The sequence below is a fragment of the Ursus americanus genome, chromosome 10 (genome assembly GCF_024610735.1).
Source record: "Ursus americanus isolate L20-20 chromosome 10, mUrsAme1.1.p, whole genome shotgun sequence".
NCBI lineage: Eukaryota > Metazoa > Chordata > Mammalia > Carnivora > Ursidae > Ursus > Ursus americanus.
The window spans coordinates 67333215-67354829 of record NC_142136.1 but is presented as its reverse complement, the minus strand read 5'-3'; the positions used below and the strand labels follow the sequence as shown (position 1 = coordinate 67354829).

The following is a 21615-nucleotide window of genomic DNA, read 5'->3' as shown; positions in this document are numbered from 1 at the left end:
AACACTCCCCAGTGAGCAGGGAACCTGATGTGGGGCTGGATCCCAGGACTCTGAGATCATGACCTGAGCTGAAGGCAGACGCTTAGCCAACTGAGCCAGCCAGGCGCCCTGAGACATGCATTTTTATGCTGAAATGCGAGAGCGTGAGAGTTAGCCATCTACTTGATTTAAAAACCCGTGGTAGTCTATTATGCCGTCTGTTATTAGCAGTCAGTCCTGCAGGTGCTATTAATTTCATCCTCCAAATGAGGCACAGGAATCGAGTATGAGCTAGAGTAGTTGAAACGTAAGAATTCTGATTCTTTCCAGGTTTCCTCACACCTGTGTTTACCGCAGAAGCCATCCTATTGGTGGCAGACAATTTAATAAGCAAAACCTGGCGTGAGGTTACTTCCTGAGGTCAGGCTTCTTCCGCACAGTCGGCCTTATCTGAGCTCCTAGTAGCCCGTCTCTGGGCACTATGAATCCTGAGAAATGCTGGGAATTTTTTTCAGTTACAAAGCAAACACTTCTCATGCTTCTAGGTGTTTCCATGTGTCAGGTTCTAAGAGGCCCCCTGTGATTGGAGCAGAGCGTGTGAAGGTGAAGTCGTGCCAGGCAAGCCTGGCTCGGTTTGTCCAGCTGGAGTGGTTCCAACAGCCCAGTGGGGCCGTGGCTGTCCGCCAACATGCCGGTGACCTCAGAGAATGCCAGCACACTTGAGGTACAAGAAGAGCGAATGAATAGAGCTATAACTGCTTCAGGGTTAGACTCCGAAATGTCACCAGCATAACTTCAATTGGTCCTGAGAGGAAAGTTTGCAAATATAAGAACGGTGTTTGGACTGATTTTTTGGCCATAACCATCTTATTTAAATGCTTCAACTTCTGCATATGTGCAATTGAAAGACGTGGTAGACCTTCACGTGATATGTAGGTATCTTCATTCATTGGTTCCTTCATGGAAAAGAAAGTCACAGTGAGTCGTGTGGTGCTCTTTCTTGACGGGAGCTGCTTCTCTGTGAAGGATCAGCTAGGTAAGTGTGTTCGAGTAAAATTAAGTCTTGTCATTGACAGGTGTTTGCAGAGCATTTCATGAATCCCCTTCTTCATCTGCCCTGTTGTTTCTAAGGGTTGAGCCTATGGCATTTAAGGAAAGTTTGTGGTAATGGCAGAAGATTTCAAAATTAATCTCTAGAATTTATATCTGTCTGGCTACTAATGAAAATGGGCTCTTCCATGCCGTGATGTGATTTTTTTTTAGTTTTTGATTTGTATCAAACAGTAAGTTGTTCTCCTCTCTATTGTTTCTGTAGATTTCCATAGAAAATCACTTGACAGATATACAGCAAAAGACTATATTTTATGCATTTAATGTGTTGAGGATGATGTTATTATATCCGTTACTTGTGCTCTCACCCACAAAAATAAACCTCAGCTAGCATGTTTTAGAATGTCTTATGTCCCAGGCACCGTGCGAGGTGCTGGTAATTCAGAGATGAGAGGCGCGTCCTTCCACCGCCTTCAAGGAGCCCACAGTTTAGTAGGAGGCAGACAAGTCACCTACTAATGACATGACCGTGTAATGGGTGCTACTGGAGCCCTTGAGGAGCATTTTACTTTGCCTGGGGAAGGCCGTCAGAGCTTTGCAGGAGAGTGCATGAGGGTTCCAGTGGGGAAAGTGGGAAGAACGAGCAGGGCGCGCAGTGCAGAGCATAACGGCGTGGGGCTGCATGATGTTTGGGGGACTTGCAGACAGTTCCCTATGGCTGAAGTATGTGTTGCATGAAGTTGGAGAAGTAGGAAAGGATCTAGGATGACCACCAAAGTTGAGCTGTGTCCCCAAAGCAATAGGAACGACTGAACAATCCAACAGCAGTATACAGAAGCACGAGACAAATGAGAAGCCTCTTGTGTTGAGCCAGGCAAGGAATGACAAGTACGTGAAGTGAGACAGCGGTGGAATGAAGATGAGCAAACTGATACCAGAAATAGTTAAAGAGATCGAATTGGCAGGGCTTGCTGGGGCTTTGCATGTGGTGGTGAAAAAGAGAGGGATTCTCGGCTTTCTAACTTGAGTGAATTAGGAAATGGTGGTGTCGTTCAGGAGACCGAGGAGAAGCTGGAAGCTGAGAAGGGGCAGTGGTGAGTTCAGATTTAGCCATGCTGGATTTCGGGTAACTGAGGGGTATCTAGGTGGCACGGACCATGAAAGGTAAAGCGGTACATGTGAACCTGGACCTCAGCAAGATCTGAGGTATGGAGATTACAAAACATCACACCGTAGCTGATGCTAAGGGCTAATTGAAATATCTAGGCAATATTTCTATATGAGAAGAAGGAGCTCAATGTGGAACTCTGAGTTACTCTTACAGTTTAAGGGAGGCATAAAGGAGGAGCCTTTAGGGTGATGAGATCAAACAGTCACAGAGGTAGGAGAACAGAGGAGGCTGATGTCACAGAAGCCAAGTGAAGCCAAACTGTCAAAAAAGTCAGCTTGACCAACAGTGTCAAATGCTGTGGGGAGGCCATGTGAGGTGAGGACCAGAAGGTTCCATGGGGTTTGGGCATTGGTAGTCACAACGCACTCGTCCCAGTGAGCCGGAATGGCAATAAGTTGGAGAGTGAGTGGGATTAGGAAGGGTAGACTCTCCCCAGCTTAGCTGACCAAGGGCAGCAAGGAATTCGCTGTCCCCTCTATCACCTTTCAAATCAACAGGCTCTGCACAGCATTATTTAAAGAATAAGGGTCAAAAATTTTACATGAAACTCAATCCGAGTCAGACACCTGCCTGGGATTTTCTAACATCTCCCGTTATTCCTAAATGGAAAAGAGTTTTAGAATCTTACCAAAGATGTTATGGCCTCAATGCAAGCAATCTCCAGCACAAGAAAAACCCTGCTTTGAATGGGATGGGTGTGAAAGGGCTCCAATGAGAAGCATCTCCCTTCACATGCAAGCAGTAACGGGGTCAGTGTCTTGGCTGTCCACCTAAGCAGGCGTCGGCGGTGTGATTCAGGTGCGTGCAGTTCTCCCACCAGCAGAGGCCCCAGGTGTGACTCCCTTGGAGCATAGGCTTGACTTTTAGAAGGAGTGAATTGGCTCAATGACTTCTAAGACCCACCAAACCTCCCAGGTCCTCTGGGCTTTGATTCTGTCTTCAAAGCTTCTTTTTGTTCTCCCTTCCCTGTACTTCCCATGCTTTGCCTCTCCTACATGGATAGCTTCTGTGGCTTCCAGGCCCATAGTACCCTGCTAGGAAAGAGCCCCCTCTACACCCGACCTGGTTGGAGATGGTGTTAGGGAAACAAGAAATCGAACACTGAGAATAGAGGGACTCTTCTCTGAGCTGACTTTCCCCTTGACTTTTCACCTCCCTTTGCTGTCAGCTTGCTCAACCTCCTGCTTCTCTTGGCCCAAATGGGATTTGTTCAAATGGATATCTGAACGCCTGAAAAATGACGAACAGCTTCTGCATGGAGAAGGTTAAAGGCCCGAAGCAGCCAGGGTAAAGTCACTAAGGTGTTCAGGCTCCCTGCCATTGGTAAGAATATTCATTCATTTACCTAAATGACTGTCCATTCAATGATTATGTGCTGAGTGCCTACTGTGTGCTGTGTTGACTGCACTTACCTGGTGTCCTAAGACACAAGGTGTAAAACGGTGAACACAATTAACATGGACTCTGCCCCAGTGGAGATGATAGTCCAAAGAGGGGGAAAAGCATATTGAAAAAAATTACACAATAAATGCATAACTACATGTGATAAGTAAAGACAAGTAAAAGTAGCTGTGAGAAGTTTTAAGAGTGGGTCTAGAGTTAGACCAGGATATCAAGGGAAGGCTTCTCTGAAGATGTGGTATCTGGACTGTTGGAAGGATAAGCTGGACTTAGCCTAGGCAAGAGAATGGAGAAGAGCCTGTGGCCAGTTAGAGCAGCCCCACTCACCTGAGCCGGAGGAGGGCAATGTGGCTAGAAAATTGGGAGGAGGGGGAGGCAGCGCTGGCCATGCAACACCTGGAGAACCAAGAGATTACGAGGTTATGAAAGCAAAGTTTCAAGAAGGGTGTGGTTTTGCAGCATCCAATGTGCAGAGAGTCCATTTTAGTTAAGGACTAAGAAGTGCCCACTGGCTCACTGGGCGCTGTTGGTCACCTTAGGAGTGTGGCCACGGGAGACCGACTGGACTGGACTGATGGGGGATGGGAGGAGGTTTTGTGGAACCGCAGCTGTGTTGAGACACTAGGCTGTGATCGGAAGTCGGGAAGCTAAGGTAGAAATTGGAAGGAAATGTGCAATAAAAGGAAGGTTTTGCTTTGTTTATTGTTTGCTTTTCAGATGAGAGGTATTAAATGTTTTAATAAAGACTGGAATGATCTCAGAAAGGAAAAGGTTAAGATACAAGAGACCAAGGGAGTGAGGTCCCAGGTGAGGAGTGCAGATGGGGCGAGAAGCGGTGTTTCCTTCATTCTAACAGGGCAGGAAGGTGGTCTTAGGGATTTGGTGGCAGATAAATGGGAGCATTCACGTCAGCTGCCATCTATGAGGCAAAGTCCTCCTGGGCAATGGGATGGGTGGAGGGAAGCAGTAGAGAGGAAAAGGCACCACAAGCCCACTGCAGAGGGCAGGAGCGCACCTGCCCTGAGACAACCTGGGGGCGTGGCCTGGCGCCTCACCCCTGCTGGCAGGGTGTTCTTTTCTGCTCACCCCCTACCCTATTGATCCCATACATTCCTACAAGTATGTAAGAAGTGTATTTTGAGTTTGTTTCCTGTAGTTTTCCAATGCCAAACCACACCTTCCTATAATTTTCTATAAATCCTGAATATTCGGACATGACAGCAGTGCATTTTGCTCTGGTAATTTTTCCTGCCTATTCTATTTTTAATTCTGTGATCCTTCCCTCCGTGTTCTTTCTTTTACCCTTCGGGTTGCTTGTACCCTTTGGCCTTCTAATTTGAAAAGCACATGACTTTGTGCCTGTCTTTTCTGGTGGTTTTTTTGTGTGTGACTACATGTCACAATTCAGTCTGCTTTTCATTTCATTTTTTACAGAACACGTCATGAAGTTGGAATCTTTCACATCAGCCCTTTTGCATGCAGGTGGTCAGAGTTTGTCTGCCCCTCTGCAGTCAGACAACATTTGTGGCAATAACTAGAATGTCTGCTAGATCTCTCCTTCTTTTCTGTCTTCCCATCCTGTTATACGCCCGGTACTCACCAGTTCCCTGACGCTTTGGCCTCTGGGCTTTGTGTTCTGTTGTTTCTGTGTGTGTTCTGTGCTTACACCCTCCACATCCATGTCTCTTTGCTCCAGACACCCACAGTCTTCATGTTTATTCCATTGACAGTCTGAAGCGGAGGAGCTCCCATGGAGATACAAGTCCTCTTGTTTGGGGTTCGTAAGTCTATACCAAGTAGCCGTAGAAATAAGGAAGGATGAGGAAGGAAACTCTCGCATTTGGTGTACTTTATGTTATCTTGCATTCATCCTTATTCTGCTATGGGGCGGCTAGTCCTGGTTTAAAGACAGATGAATGAATCCCGGAGAGACTTCTTGAGAAGTATTTCAGAACCAGGACTGCAACCATCCTTCTTCCCTGCCTGAAGCTCGAATGGTTGGAGGTTATCACTGTGCATCATTTGGACGCTCATGAGGTAGCTGTTCCCGCTAAAGGTGGGGGCCTTGACTTGCTTCAGACACTGAAGTACTTCGGATGGGAGGGTGGCTCTTCCTGCGATCAGGCGTCTTTCGTCCGTGAGTCCAGACGGGAGGCACCTTCACCACTAGGTGGGGATGTAGCAGCACCACAGATGAAGTAGACCCCACGAGGATGACAGTAGACCTACTGACTAGCCTTCTAGAGAGCGAGGGCATGCCAACCTTTTTTTTTTTTTTTCCCTCTTTCAGTAATGTATTGAAGTGACATCCAGTAACATAAAATTAACCATTTCAAATAGAGTGGCATTTCATACATTCACCATGTTGTCCAACCACCACCCCCATCTACTTGCAAGACCTTTCTCTCACTCCAAAGTAAGATCCCTAACCATTCACCAGACTCTTCCCATTCCCCTCTCTCTGCACCCCTGGCAAAAGTCAATCTGCATTCTGTCGCTAGGGATTAACCTACCCTGGGTATTGAATCATAGGATACACAACCGTCGATGGCTGGCTCCTTTCACTTAGCATGATGTTTTCAAGGTTTGTCCATGTGGCATGGATCAGTAAGGCATTCCTTCCTCTGGCTGAACGTCCCACTGGGGCTCTACTTGTTTATCCATTCATCTGTCAATGGACATTTGGGCTCTTCCCACCTTTTGGTCCCAGTGAACAGTGCTTCTATGAACATGGATGTACATATATTCGTTTGAGTCCTTGTTTCCAATTCTTTAGGGTATATACCAAGAGGGGAATTGTGGGGTCCTGTGGTAATTCTACGTTTAACTGTTTGAGAAACTTCCAAATTTTTCCATAGTGGCTAAACCATTTTACATTCCCACCAGCAACATACAAGATTTTTGAACTTTTCTGAGCATGACTCACAATAAGAAGTATATTTTACATCAGAACCCAGCATTCACATGTGTATATAGTCTTATAATAAATACATATATATCATGTATATATATAAAACATATAAAACATATATATAACATATATATGTAAAACATATATATATATATATAACATATATACATACACACAACACAAGTTTTATGAAACCATGCTCACCCCTGTTACTATAGATTGCACTCTGAGGTTTTCCTTCCTGTTCTAATATATTAGAAAAATAGGCTGGTTTTGAACCACCAAATAAGTTCCACACCTCAAAGCAAAGTAAAATCTTAAAAATTAAATTAGCTGTGAAGATCAGAGTACTATTTTAAGTGTATAGAATAATACAGCCTATCTCCTTTCCATTGGATTGTCGAAGAATTTAGGGTATCATTCATCAATTTATCGATACATGTAAGTTTCGGGGAGGGGAGATTATTGAACCTGTGAGGATGACATTTTACATATTCTCCAACATGGGCAATTTAGATCACACACAAATGTGAGTTACATTGCATGTACTTGTTAGAGTGGGAGGATTGTAATTAGCTGGGGTTCTACAGTCCAGCAACAAATTATTTCGTAAGTATGGCATCTGGGCTTCTGTAGCTTTGGAAAAGCCTGTGATACATGTTATCATTTTTTGAACACCCCAATTGAGTAGAGTAAGATACTGAAGAGCATGGTGGGGATGACAGGAAGAGCAAGGAATAGAAGAGGAAGAGAGAAAGTAGAATCAAGAGAAGGGGTGGGGGGAAGCATGAGAAGCTTCTCCAATGTGTAGCAATTATTTATGACCATCTTCAAGAATCACCTGAAACTGAGCTCTCCTGGAAGGAGTGGTGTGTGGGAGGAGTAGAGACTAGTGGTGAGAACACATGCTCTCAAGCAGATCCACGGGTCGGATTGTGGTGATCCAAGAGCTAAGACGGGAAAAAATTACATTTTGCTTCTCATTAACTTCTGACTGAAATTTACCATTTTCTTCAAGTACTAATATAGGCAACAAAAATAGTATTAGCAGTATCTTTGACTTCACTACCAATTGAAATCAGATTTTTTTTCATCATACTGCAGTTGCTTTAGGTGGATTTCAATGTTGTTTGTTTATTATTTTATTGAAAAATTATTATAATTATTAGGCTTACCTCCGGGTTATGTTCTTTAATGTGTTGTTGAAGAAACGTGTATCTATAATACCACAGTTTTGTGGTTTTTAAATAATTTGATAACTGTATTTCAGAATAGCCTGTTTCTATTGTAATCTCATGCATTTTGTTTCATCCACCTTCTGAGAAGGAGCCCATTGGCTTTGCCGGACTGCCAGAAGGGTCCAAAAATAGTTAAGAACCTACTAGAGCTGCATTGTGCAATAAAGGACCCATTAGCCACATGTGGCTATTGCTCCCCTGGAATGTGGCTGTCCAACTGGAAATGTGCTGTAAAACAGTACACCAGACTTCAAATATTTAGTGCAAAAAAAATACTAAGTGTCCCACTAATAATTTTATATATATTATGTCAAAATGATATTTGGGGTATATTAGATTAAATAAAATATACTTAATCTCACCTGTTTCGTTATTATAAATGTACATACTAGAAACGTACTGCATATGTGGCTTGTATTCTATTTCTGCTGGACATGAGTGGCCTAGCATCAGATCTGAGTTCTAATCCTGGCTTTATCATTTAGCCAGCCATTAGCTTCAGTATTGTTGCTATCATTACTCTGCCATGTCCTAACTGTCAGGTCCCCATAACTTTCAGTGTCCTCATCTGTATGAGTAGATATAAAACCAAAGGAGAGAGTATTGCTGTGTTTATTCCAGATTTAGCCTTCTTGCAAATACATTTCTTATTATCCCAAAATCTTATCCAACAGTTCGAAAGAAGGTCCACATTCATGTCCCCTTTCCTTACTTTTCTGCTGCCCGTTGTTTTAATGAACATAAAATTTAAATTACATATGTGGAAGTAATATCTAAAGTTGAGGATATAAGAATTTATGGATAGTAGATTTTTTAAAAAAATTATGAAGGATAAGAAAAAATTCCCTCCAAGAGCAAAGAAGATGGAAAATAAATCTTGAGGTAGGGTGGAGTAGTAGGCAGACTGCAGTTGCCACCCATCCTGTATTTATCCAGAGACCTAAGTGGCATTTGGATAAGGCGCAAGCAAACCACCAGCACATTCCTGGAGTTTACAAATGGCCACTTAAATAGCAGGACAACCCTGGTATGTCCCTAACCCAAAAGCTAAAGCCCACAATAGCTGGAAGGTGATGATGTGTTTCTTGAAGAGGGAAGAGCTGACAGAGGACCTCCTGCCCTTTTGTGTGCTCCTTACACTTCTGGAGCCCTGAGCATCCTAACGCGGGCACCCTGGGGATACAAAGCCCTTCCATCTACAGAATCTCCTTTGAGATCCTGAAACAACCTTCTGTAGCTGGCAGATGGTACTGCATCGCCTGTACCCTGCAAAGGAGAAGGGACTAGCTTGCACACAAGAGTCGATCACTGAGGCCAGGACCTGGTGGAGTGAGGGCTGACACGAGCTTGTCTCTCCACAACCGACACGGTGGGGATCGGAATCCTGACCCTCCCCCTCTGTTTCCCTGGGCTGCTCAAAGTGACCTCACCCACACTGACCATCTGCAAAGATCATTATTCTTTCTCTGGCTCCTTAGCTGTGCTGTGCAGTTGGACTGCTCTCCCCACCAGCCTGTTAAACTGTTCCCTCCCATCATTCAGACAGTTTCTAGCAGCCCCACCCTCCTACACAAAGCCCTGCCTGTCTGGTCAAAATAGGGTGGTGATTTCCCCACCCTTTCTAAAAACATGCCTGGCAAGACTTTCTCTATCCTCCAGAATTTACTTGGGCCTTCAGAGTGACATTTTCTACCACGTTGAGCTGTGCTTGTGGGTGGAGAAGGTGATGCGCGTGTTTCCACGTCACTGTTGCCGGGCTCCTCTAAGCGCAGGATCAGAGGGTCTGAACTACACAGCTCTGTGGACACAGATGGTCACTATGATGGTTCAATCAGTGATGCTCAGTGAGGTAGACACTTTTTTTTTTTTTTTTTAAGTGTTTGTTTCACCTGAAGGGCTGTTCTATGGATCTGTAATTCCTTAGCTCAACTCTTCAATCTCAGGGACAATGAGCTGGTTTTCAGCTATGGTGTACTCCTGGTTTCCACGACTCGGCCAGTTGTAGACTGTGCGTCCGTTTTCCTCTAAACCAAATGAAGCACTTTGATACTACCTTATTACCTTAACAGAAGACAACTCAATCATTTTCACATTGACTTATCTTTTTCTACTTCCCGATTATTTTTTTTTTTGGTCCCGTGTCAGCTGCTTCTGCTTGTCAGCTAACGTGTTCATTATAGGGGATGCTTTTGATACTAGCTTTATCAGAACAGAATTGAGAAGGTAAATCTGTTGCCAAAAGATTTAAATAACATATGCCAAAGACTGACACCAAATAATTTATTACGCGGTGTTCTTTCCCTGTGCTGGGGCCCCTCCCAATACTATGGAAAATCAAAGCCTGGCCTGCCCTAGGAGATGAGCCCATCTGGTGATAAGGAGCAGCTTTCCTCATTTAGTAGAAAGTAACTTGTCCAAGGTCATTGTATCAGGGTCAGAGTAAGGAGAAGAATAAAGAGTTTCTTGACTCCCAGTCTATCAGACTTTGTTGGTGGATAACTGCAAAAGTGATGATCACACCTAGGAGAAAGAGAAAAGTGGTTGGTGTGTGTAAAGGTTAAGTAGCAAGGATATAAAAAAACTAATCAAAATTTCCAATTTTTCCCAATTGCATTGACTTTAAAATTCTAGATTTCAATAACTATATACATTAAATGGTACCTTTGAGGAAAAGTTGACCTGCCTCTTATGACTTAAAATCTAATATTTACTTTTGTGTATGAAATTGGGAACATTAGTGGGAATATTAGTTCTAGCCCTAAAATTAGGTACTTGAGTTTTAATCATTTAATAACGGGAATGTCTTACCATAGCCAAAACACTTAAACGCAACTATGAGAATGCATCTTTTTTTGTTTGTTAAATTATCATTTTTACAAGGAAAAACTATTTTCTTAGTTCTCCTTTAAATGGCAACCAATGTTTGGGAAGAGTGGTGATTAATATATTTTTTTTATCTTAAGTATTATTAATTGGTGCATTTTTGGTAAATAGCGACATGCAAAGCAAGTGCCATATTTTTACTTCTTCAGAAAGGAAGTAATATTTTATAATCATGTAGTAATTGTTGGCTCCTATTGCAGCTCGTGATGTTGGACCTGTTTGTATCTCAGTGTAAATTGTTTCTCTGGTTGCTGGTGGTATTTGAAAACAGAGTAATACAGTTATCAGCATTGTTGTGTGCTTTCACGATAAAAGGCAGCGGAAGAAACCTGTATTTTCTCTTTACATACAGTCTATAAATGCAGATTAACTACTACTGTGCCTTGCAGCAATTGAGATCAAATCTTTATATTTGTACATACAAAATATGTGTGAACTACATCTCCTGGTTTAGCTCGAGCTTAATATCCGAATCTGCAGGCACTGCCTCGAGAGGTCAATGAGAAGAGTAAATGAGGTAGATATTGAGCCTACACTAAGCTCACCAGAACCTCTACTTGGCTTTACCCTGGGCACCGAAAATCGGAAGCACTAAAATATTAAATAATACTTCTTTGTACGCGCACAAATTCAGGCTTTCTTTACTTCTGCAAAACTTTGGCCTTATCCTGGCAGCCAGTGGGAGAGGGGGTGTGGGCATGGTGGGGGCTGGAGATGGGAGCCCTCTGTGATGAGCAGAGTCTCTCTCTCTCTCCGCCCCCCCTTCCGTTACCTGACTTTGGAGTTAAGGGGGCATTTTGTGCTGTGTATTCTGGGTTCATTGCTAGCTCTAGATGTGTGACCTAACAGTTGTCATCTGGCTATGTGCTCATCTAATCCTCATAACAGACCTGTGAGATAAACGCTATTTTACAGATAAGGAAACTGAGTCTGGGAGATGTTCAGGGGCCAAGCAACAGAGCTCCTATGTGGGAGAGCAGGGCCTTGGCTCTGGCATACTATAGTTTACCCCTTCTAATTAATATCTGTGGAATATTTGCTCTGGAAGTCACCACTCAAGAGCAAATATTGGAACATTAGTGGGAAGTGTTGGGAGAGAGGCCCAATTTTCATTTCACCAGTTATGAAGACGCTGGGGGTAGAGACCTGAGTTAACAAACACCTGAGTCCCAATCCATTCTAATGATGTGTCAGCGCCACTTTTTGAGATGTGCCTTACCTGTGTCCAGCAGATGTGGCTCTTTGCTCGCGTGTGTCCATACAGGTCCTCTGAAATACAGCCTAGCAGTGTCTCAACCTCAAGCGCTCGATTAATGTGAATTCCCCACCTTCCGCTAGACTTGTAACACACCCTGGGTGACTGTGGGCTTATGGAGGGGGCCTTCCCCGTGCAGAGCAGCAAGAGGGCTGGACTTCAAGCTTGACCCTGCTCCCTGCTGCCATCAGATGCCTTTTGCTGCTCAAATCCTTCAAGGGCTTCCCATAAGCTAGACTGACATTCGGTTCCTTTGTCAGGGCTCACGGTCCCTTATAAAACTCCTTGGCAGAGGAGGTGAGTGGGGAAGAAAAATGGGTTCTGCTGCTAATTTTTAATGAAAACCACTTTAAGAGATAGGATTCTCCTTGTTTACGTCTGACTTTGCAACAACATGCTGCACTTTAATGAGGTTCTGGGGCTTTCAGAACATTTAAATGTGTTTCAGTTCCTTTGGGGAAAAAAAAGAGTATTTGTACTGAATAGTAATGGAGTAAGCGTTTTCAAAATTTGCAGGATCTATTTTTGTGAAGATTTGTGTGTGTGGGTTGGGTTTTTTAAGGAATGATTATTGAGTTTTCTGTTTACGAAATGAACGTGATGTGGCATCACTTCATATTTTTTTTTCTCTGCTGTGTTTTTAGCACAAGACAGATCAGCCCCAAATTATGCATCTAAAATCTATCAAAAAAGTTTTTGATTGATATTGACGCTTTCTTTATCTCTAAAGGACCTCATCCTGCATAAAGAGAAACAAAGCCTTCTCCACATTTGTCACCATTGATCTCAGGTGATGCTTAACTTGACTTGGAACTATCCTTACTAAGCAACAATAGATAATTGTAGGAATAGGATATATTTAAAGCTTTTTTGGAATTTTAAACTGAACAAAAATTGATAAAGCTATTTTTTCTTACAATAAGTGATTTTCCTTTGTTTCCTCAGGATGCTAGGAAAACATTTCTCTTCTGCCTAATACATTCTATGCATGAATGTACATGTCACTCTGACAATAATTACACGTGTGTGCCCACGTGCAGCCATCCACAGGGAAAGGGGGCGGGCTCCAACCCTAACCCAATCAACTCAATCAGACTCTTTAAAAACCATTATGAGACGGCTCTTGATGTTGGCAAGCATCCAGATTGTTTGCCTAGCTTTGTTGTCACATTTTTTTTTTAAGATTTTATTTATTCATTTGACAGAGAGACAGCCAGCGAGAGAGGGAACACAAGCAGGGGGAGTGGGAGAGGAAGAAGCAGGCTCATAGTGGAGGAGCCTGATGTGGGGCTCGATCCCATAACGCCGGGATCACACCCTGAGCCGAAGGCAGACTCTCAACCGCTGCCACCCAGGCGCCCCAATGTTGTCACATTTTTTTGAACACGACACATTTTAGTCTCAAAAAAAAATTGTCAGAAATGCTAGGAAAGAAAAATTAAAATATGAATTAAAACACAAACTGATTGCCCGTGGAAAAAAATGTGCAACAGAAGTGCAATGGATAGCGGTAGGCATGCGTGACACGTCTGTTCATTCAGCGACTCACTGTATGTGTTTTTTGCGTGAGAACTTAGTGTGTGCTGGGGGCTGCGGCAGATACGCAAGTGAGAGACACATGGCTCTTCTGGAGGGAGAGAATAGAGAGTAGGAACTCAGGCAGGATGGCTAAATGCCACAGATGGCAAAAGGTGCATGGATTGTATATTTCAGCCTCATCCCACCTTGCCACTCAGCAGGCTGGGACACAGGTGACCAGTCGGCCTCTGCCTTCTTGAAATGCTCTTAGGGTTTTCTTAGGGTTCCTACCACACCTCCCCAGGCTACCGCCAGTCCGTTCGCTGTATGGATCACAATCAGGCACCCCTTCCTGTGGATTGAGTACAGGGCAGATGTGTGGCACACACTAGGGTGGACACAGCTCATTTCCACCCCTTTACAACTTGTAGAGTTCAGATGAGCTTGCCACCCTCACTCGCCTCACCCCTACCCCGGGTCCGGCATCCTTATACAGACCACAACCTGTACAGCCAATCAAATTAATGTGAAAAATAACAGCATTCTTCTCTAGGTTCCTTTGGGGTGGGGCAAAGCCCCAGGGAACAATCCTTCCCCAGGCTAGAGCCCAAGGGGAAGGCAGTAAGCAGTCCTGGAGAGCCAATGGGGCCTGAAGCACTCCTATTATGTCGTAATAACAACGGTCTTAGCATCTCTTCCTGAATTTTGGATAAGAAGTGATGATTCTTGCCTTGCTTGTGATTAAATAAATAAATAAAAATAAGAATAAAGGGCTCCAGTTCTAATATTTGCTAGACCTAAATTTTGCCAGCTCTATGACCTTGACCTTATTCTCTGCTTCTTTAAGCCTCCATTTTCTCATCTATGAAATGGGGCTATTAATAGAACTTCCTAGGTTGTGGGTGAGGATTAAATATGCTAAAATCGGTATTTTTAAACATAATATCGAATAAACGTAGGTGGTGCTACTAATTATGATGTCTCAGGTCACTTTCTGGCTTTTTTTTCCCCTCCCCTTGGATACCACTTCCTGAGACCTTTCAGCTTTCCTGTATTACTCCTACTTTTCTCTGAGCCTCCAAAGTCTATGCCTGATCCCTTGCTTAAAGATTCATTATATGGTCTCCTAAGATTATTAAGGAAAGTTCCCTTGTTCCTCTTAACTGACATCTGAAGTCTCATAACAAGGCGGGGACAGATTCAGATTTTATTTTGTATTTTAGGTCCCTCTGTCCAGGTGCCTGTTCTGACTACATTTTTTTTTTTTTAAACGAGCCTCCCCGCCCCCGCCAGAGAGGAGACAAAAGGATACATGTTTTATCCCAGCTTGCAGCAGGTGTCATTCTATTTGACTTGTAGGCCTTTCAACAAAACAAAAGGCCTTTTCTGTTCTTTTACAATATATGCACTCTTTAAAGATACTCAAATGGGGGGGGGGGAAGCACACATGAGCAAGATTGCAGGTTCTAACGGACAGAAACTGGGCTCTTAGTTACTGATTCGCTCTTCACAGGGAAAATGAGATGCCATTAAAAACATTCTTTTCTCAATAGCATTTAAAATTTTATGGTTGTTTCCTCTTGAAATCTATATAAGAGTGGCATTCTCAGCCAATTAGTATGTTTATAGTAGGATTGAAAACTTTGAAAAGCCAGTTAAGATCTTTTTTATAAGGTGGACCGAGAGAATCTCTGTATACTTGAGGAACGATATATAATAGCGTGCTTGCTTATCGCAGCTGTTTGAAACATCTCCAACTTGCTAGCCCCAAATTGTTACCATTGGTGTGCTAAAGTGATATACCTTCTAAGTCATACCAGCAGTCCAAACATGTGCTTAACTTCCACAGTTCCATTCTGGCGTCCCTACGGTTGCATGGTAAATATCAGTATCGCCAAAGCCTAATTGTTCACTATATGCAAGACACTATGCTGAGCACTTTTTTCATAATGTCATCTAATCTTTTCAAAAACTGAATGAGGTTGGCACCACTATTATCCCCATTTCCCAGGTGAGGAAACTGAGGCGTAGTGAGATTAATAGCTTGCCCCAGTTCTCCTAGCTAGTAGGTCTGGAGCCAGGTAGGAATTTGGGGTCTGTCTTGAGAGACTTTGCGCCCATTAACCTCAAGGCACTGTACAGCCTCCCTGTTCATTCACTGCCATGCAGAGGCCTCAGAAAGGTGGGTGTGGATATTAGTTTTGTTTTCGTATGTGATCACTGTTTTGAGGTAAAACCTTTGGGTCCTGTTTTACTTGGAATCCATACATTCAAAGAACAGGTGACAAAACAAAATTAGCTTATCAAGTCTAGTATGTGTGTAAATAAAAAAGAAGTCCAGGGGTGCCTGGGTGGCTCGGTGGGTTGGGCGTCTGCCTTCCGCTCAGGTCATAATCCCAGGGTCCTGGGATCGAGCCCCTCATCCAGCTCCCTGTTCTGTGGGGAGCCTGCTTCTCCCTCTCCTACCCACTTGTGCTCTCTCTTGCTATCTGTCTCTCTCTCTGTCAAATAAATAAAATCTTTAAAAAAAAAAAAGTCCATCTGATAAGTGACTTCACGGGAATGAAACACTGTGAGTGGAGCTGGAAATCTTAGTGGTTCAGGGCTTGCCTTTTGTGTAAGTGTGAGGAGCTTGAACAGCTTATATTGATGGTGTCTTGGGGCATTTCAGGACATAGTACTGGTTCTCTGTAATGCTAAATTTTAAAAAATTCCTCGTCTTAAAACTATATTGCACTCTTTCCATTTCTTAAAAGAACTGTTAGTCTAAAAAGTCCTATTTGTGTGTTGATTTGAAGGGAGTTGCCCAACATTTTTTATGTTCAATAATTATTAATATGGCTTTATTCATTCCTTAGGAAAGTATTAATCAGAAATGTACTGGAAAGGGAGAAGTATTCCGTGGTTTGTGAGACGGTTAGCCCAATCCCACCTACGGAAAGGCAGCCTGTCAAAATTAAAATGCTCTTATTTAATCCCCTATTCAAGCTATATGATAACATGAAATACAGCTAACCGAAATCAGGACACCTGATAGCAAGATTTCATGAACTAAAAAACCATTGTACGGCAAGGAATATAATGCCTTTACTTCTTATTCTTTTAATACAAATAAAGAAGCTTCTGTGGGCTCGGTGATTCTTAGAAATGATCGGTTTGAGAACCAGATCTGTTGTGGAGCCTGACATTCTGTAAACAACCCGACTGAGCATCCCCTTCAGATGCACATGTTTCGGGGTGGGGTGCCTCTCAAACCGCCAAGCCTTTCTGGGAGGGGGGAGCACAAAGTGCAGCTGCCAGTGTGCCCGGGAAAGAAGGGGAAGAAAAAACCTCCGCTTTCCTACTGCAACAAGGCTGACAGATGGGGCTTTTAAAAAACGTCACTGCAACCAGATCTAGGGGTGCAGCTTTGCCTGCTGCAGCGCGATGCAGTTGTGTATATTTCAGGGACAGACACCAGGGGAAGTAGCAGCCACTGCTCCCGCCGGCTGCTCCCTGGAAGCATTTCTGAAGAGCGACCAGCTATAGGAGCTGGGAAATTCCTCCTTCCTCCTCCTCCGGCTGAGTCCGGGGCTGAGTGGTGGCTCAGGTTGAGCCCGTGGGCAGGGGCAGGGGCAAGGGGCGGCGCTCCTAGCCCATCCCTCAGCCCTGCGGAGAGCTGTGTGGGCTGAGCTGTCTGCACTGTGTCAGGGAGGCCAGCCAAGAAACCCTCCCTCCCAGGGGAAAACGGATCGCAGTTCAGGTGGGGACTTCCTCGGGAGCGTACCTGGCTGGAGCCGAGCATGTGGGCGGCCGGCAGCGGGCGGCTCTGGTTATGGCAGCCCAGAAATGAAAGCAGCGGCCGCCGCCGCCTCTGAGGGCTGCAGGCAGATCAGCACCCAGCAAATAAGAAGCAAGTTCTGAACCCCGAAGAGGAGGACGTGAAGGAGGAGGAGGAGCGGCCGAGCATCTCTCTCCCGCTCCTCGGTGTCCTTTAAATGAGGACTCCGTGCCGGTGCCGGAGGTAGATCTGCAGAGCCTTCCTCTCCGCCGCTGACCCCCCGCTTACATCACTAACCTGTGACAGGCACATCTCCACGCCCGGTACCTGCTCCTCCAGCGGCTCCCGGTCCAGTCCCGGGAGCCTCTTTGTATACCGCCGACATGGCCAGCCAGCAGGATTCCGGCTTCTTTGAGATCAGTATCAAATATTTACTGAAATCCTGGAGTAATAGTGAGTAATAGAAAATAACCTTTTCTGTGTGTGTGTTTGCTGGATGTTGCGTAAGGTTCAAGAAATCAAATCTCAACTGGAGGCATAAGCCTGTGAGCCAAGGAAGTTTTTTTGGTTCGGTCTGCTGTGAAAATCAAAATGTCAGAGACCGAACTAGCTTTCCTTAAGTGCAGAGGCTGCAGGGGAATCACAGTAGATTTTGTTTGATTGAATTTGCAAGTGAGATGGCCCTTCAGACTCGGGCAGAGCGCAGGAGGGGGCATTCGAATGCTGCATTTTCTGCCTTAATGTTTATTTGATCAGGCTTTATCTAAGTATTTGGTGAAGTGTGGTTTAATCGAAGGGGTGTGGCAGGGTTTCACAGTACTTCATAATTGTTTTATTAGGGTATTGTCTGGAGGAAAAAAAGTGCTAATAGTCCAAAACCTAAGACTCATCTCTTTTGTATATAGAGGCATTTGCAGATTTATTTCTCTCTCCCTTGTCCGTGTGGATGATGTTCAGAATGTTATTTAATATTTGGGTTTGTAAAAATCCTCATGTGTTATAGTCCAAACGGACAACATGCTTTGCTGAAATATAAACAAGTAAGGTTCTGACCCTGATCGTTTATTAGGATATCAGAATGTTATGGCTTCTGAAGTTCCATTGCTGACCTACTTAAAGATTTTAGCAATACCATATTTCCAAAAGACAACCTCTAAGGCATCATGGATCTGGAATCACATTAAAATGAGGCCTTCAGGTGATCAGTGATGCTTTGTGTTTTCTGAATAGTTTAAAAACAAAGTCTTCTCTATTTTCTCCAACAGCCTTTGTGCTTGCTCTGGATAAAAGACCGGCAGGTATTACAGATCCTTAATTGTTTGAAATTTAAAACAATTTTTCCAAGAAAAATTCTGATGCCTTATTACATGCATGCTAATTAACCTACCTGTGCTCTAAGAGCTGGCGATTAATTATCTCCTACCCAGATGACCTGTGGCCAAGATTGTTCTTATGTAAACAGAACCTGGGCAGGAGAAGCTATGCCATAATTGCTGTAAGAAAAGAGCCAAAGTACCTTCAGCCTTAAGGTATTCAGGGATATGCATCTCTCAGTGATATCCAAAGAAACCATTTTTTCCCAGGTCATTTTGCACCACTGTATACACGATGGGGCTTGTCTGAGGCTGTTTTTCTACAAGTGGGAAGCCATTTGGGAGTCATACTGTCCCCCAAATAGCATTCCTTTATTTGTTGTAGTCGTAATTCACTTATCTTGGATCCATTATTCGTGTGATGCTTCACACTCAAGGATGAATCCTCCTTTGTCTATCCGCCCTTTGATTAATGAAAAGGATTTGACACACGGGGTTCTTACTGGAGCAGCTTTCCAATAACTGGAAAGACTTACTGTGAGTTTGACATCGGTACGTGGTTTTGAATCATCATTTTCAGTACACCAAGGCCAGATGATTTTCTCCTATCAATTTTTGTCATTGTCTCATTAGATAGAAAATTATGTGTGACAATACTGAGGCCAGTGGGATTTCTTTTAAAATCTTTCTCCCCTTGTCAATTTTCAAATTACTCTAGACAAAGTGTATATTCTCTCCACCTTTCCTAATGCACCCCCCCCCACACACACACGCGCTCTCTCACATCAGGAAATTGTTCAAAATGACTGTTCATATCTACTTGGAGAGTCTCTGGGACACAATTTTGAATTGTTTTAATTCATTCAGCAAATATTTATTCTACACCTACTATGCTAGGCTGGGGGGCTGCAGAGGTGAATGAGACACCATACCTGCCCTCTCTTAATTTCTTTATTACAGAAGCGTGGACTTGGTGATTCTCTTTAGCGTTCCTTTGGAAGTCAGAATGCTTTTCAGTCCTTTCTTGAAAGAGGAAGAGGAAATACACTTTATGCTTAGTCTTCTTTAAGCTTGTTGCAACACTGACCTGCTTATAACTAGCTTTGCTCTCGGATTTACATATTTTCAGTAGCAAAGAGAGAAAGGAGTTTGTCTGTCGGTAGAAAACAGTAGCCTGAGGGCTTTGACCTACTCAGTGGAACCCGGCTGAGAGGCTGCATCACGGAGCTGAGCAGCTCATCGTGGGCCAGCAGCAGGTTTGAGAGGCCAGGATGCCCGCCCACATAACCCGAGTGGGGAACCAGGCTCCTAATTACATAGTGGTGCTTATTTATAAAAGTACAACAATGAAAAAGCAATAAAACAAACCGTGTAACTGTGGCTGACTGCTTTGCAAGGTGGTAGTGAGAGGAGAGGTGATTCCATGAGCATGTCCATTAAGGTTTCCATTCATTTTTTTTTAAGGGCACATTGTGGGGGAAGCGTAATTTCATGTGTATCTGTCTCCTCTGAAGAATTAACAAGTCAATTAAAGCAGTCATTGCCTGGTGAGATGTGTTGGCTTTTATTCACTGTTCATTTCGATACTCCTCTTCATTGGCATGCCCACTCTGTCAGGCTGCCCTTTCATTTTAATGGAGTTGGGAATTAAAATGGCCTTGATGTCTGGAAATAAAATGTTCTTTGTAGACCTGACTGCAGAGGCTTTCCTTAGCCCCTTGGACCTCCCCCCCATTAAGTCCTGAGGCTCCTTCCCCAGTCATACCCAGACCTTTCCAAGGCCAGTCAGTGATTCTCACAGCTGCTCCCCTTGGTGTTCACAGCCACAGCCTCCACGGGCCTTTCTCAGTTTAACCTGGCATGCCCCAGTGGTCTCCTGAAGGTCCCCCTGATGCGGAGGGGGCTTCTGGAGAGGCTTCTGCCAGCAATTCAGAGACCCCGCCACAGCTCCCTCTTGCCCCTGAGCCTGTGATGGCCATTCAGGACCCTCTTTGAGCCCCTCATCCAGCCTCTCTCTCCAGTTGTTCTTCTGCTCCAGCCAAATGTAATCTGCTCACCCCTCATCTGCTCTCGCTCCGTACCTGTACTCACAGGGGCCCCCTAATCTGGCACGCCCTCGGCTAGAACACACAAGTTGTAGGACCAGATAAACGTGGTTCAGGTCTCTATCGCCTGCACCTGTGTGGCCTTCGACAGTTAATTAACTCCTCTCTGCTTCTCATCTGTAAATGGCAGCAAGAAGAATGGATACTTCACAGGAGTAAATGAGGTATTTAAGAATTAAAGCGCTTAGAACAATATCTAGCACATCGTAAACACTCAATAAATGTTAAAATAACATGAAGGTATTCCAACGCTCCCCTCCCTTCTAAACCCACTTAAAATCCATCAGACCCCTTTCCCCCCTTGGATTGACATCATTTGTGGATTATTCGATGAGTAGTCAACACTTGCTACACCCCTAGAGAACTGTAGGAGTACACCAAAATAGTTGCTTCCTTCGAGCCATTTCTTTTCTAGATTTACTTTTTAATATTCCCCCCTTTTCTACCTCAACTACTTTAGAATATTCCCACCTCCCCTAATACCTCCCAGCAGTACAGGAGATGGCCTGGCAACTTCTTCAGTGGTAGGAAGTCCTCTTAGCCTTTCAGGTTTGCAACAAAGTTTAGAGCAGATCATTCCAAGCTATTTCAGAGGAAAGGAAGGCACGTTTTTTATTGATGTATAGAGCGAGCGTGTGGGTTCTTCCACCCATCTGAAACCTCTCCCTGGCATTCCTGGGTTTCTGTCTACTGGTTTCCAAACGAACCCAGGGCCCAATGAACACAGAGGTAATTCCGAACTTATTCAACGTCTTGCTCTTTCCAGGGCTGTTTGTATCTTTCCTACATTTGTCAAATCTTGCTACCCCATAGAGGGGAACTTTTGGATGCTTATTAACTCTTTCAAGCAACAAGAATTCCACTGACAAATAAACGAGTCTGGGGAACCGAGCAAGCCCTTTGCCTGTTTTGGGCTGCGATGCATTGTGAAATGTCTAACATTGCTCTAGAAAAACTTACATCACTTGGGAGAATTGGATGTGGCATTTTTCAGATACATCGTGGTGTTCTAAGTTGTGGTGCTGAAGGAC

At 44.0% G+C, this 21615-nt stretch overlaps 1 protein-coding gene across 7 annotated transcripts in view; it reads left to right on the top strand.

The window, feature by feature from the left end:
- FRY (FRY microtubule binding protein) overlaps nt 1–21615 on the top strand; it is a 429617-nt gene that overhangs the window by 161974 nt on the left and 246028 nt on the right. The window contains exon 1 of one of the 7 annotated variants that reach the window (XM_087865208.1): nt 16971–17619. The exons of 5 other annotated variants lie outside the window; for them this stretch is intronic. In XM_087865208.1, coding sequence (XP_087721334.1) covers nt 17550–17619 — 70 coding nt within the window. In that variant the 5' untranslated portion in view covers nt 16971–17549. Of the gene's footprint in view, nt 1–16970; nt 17620–21615 lie in introns of those variants that run through there. One more of the 7 variants, XM_045797003.2, reaches the window with a different exon arrangement.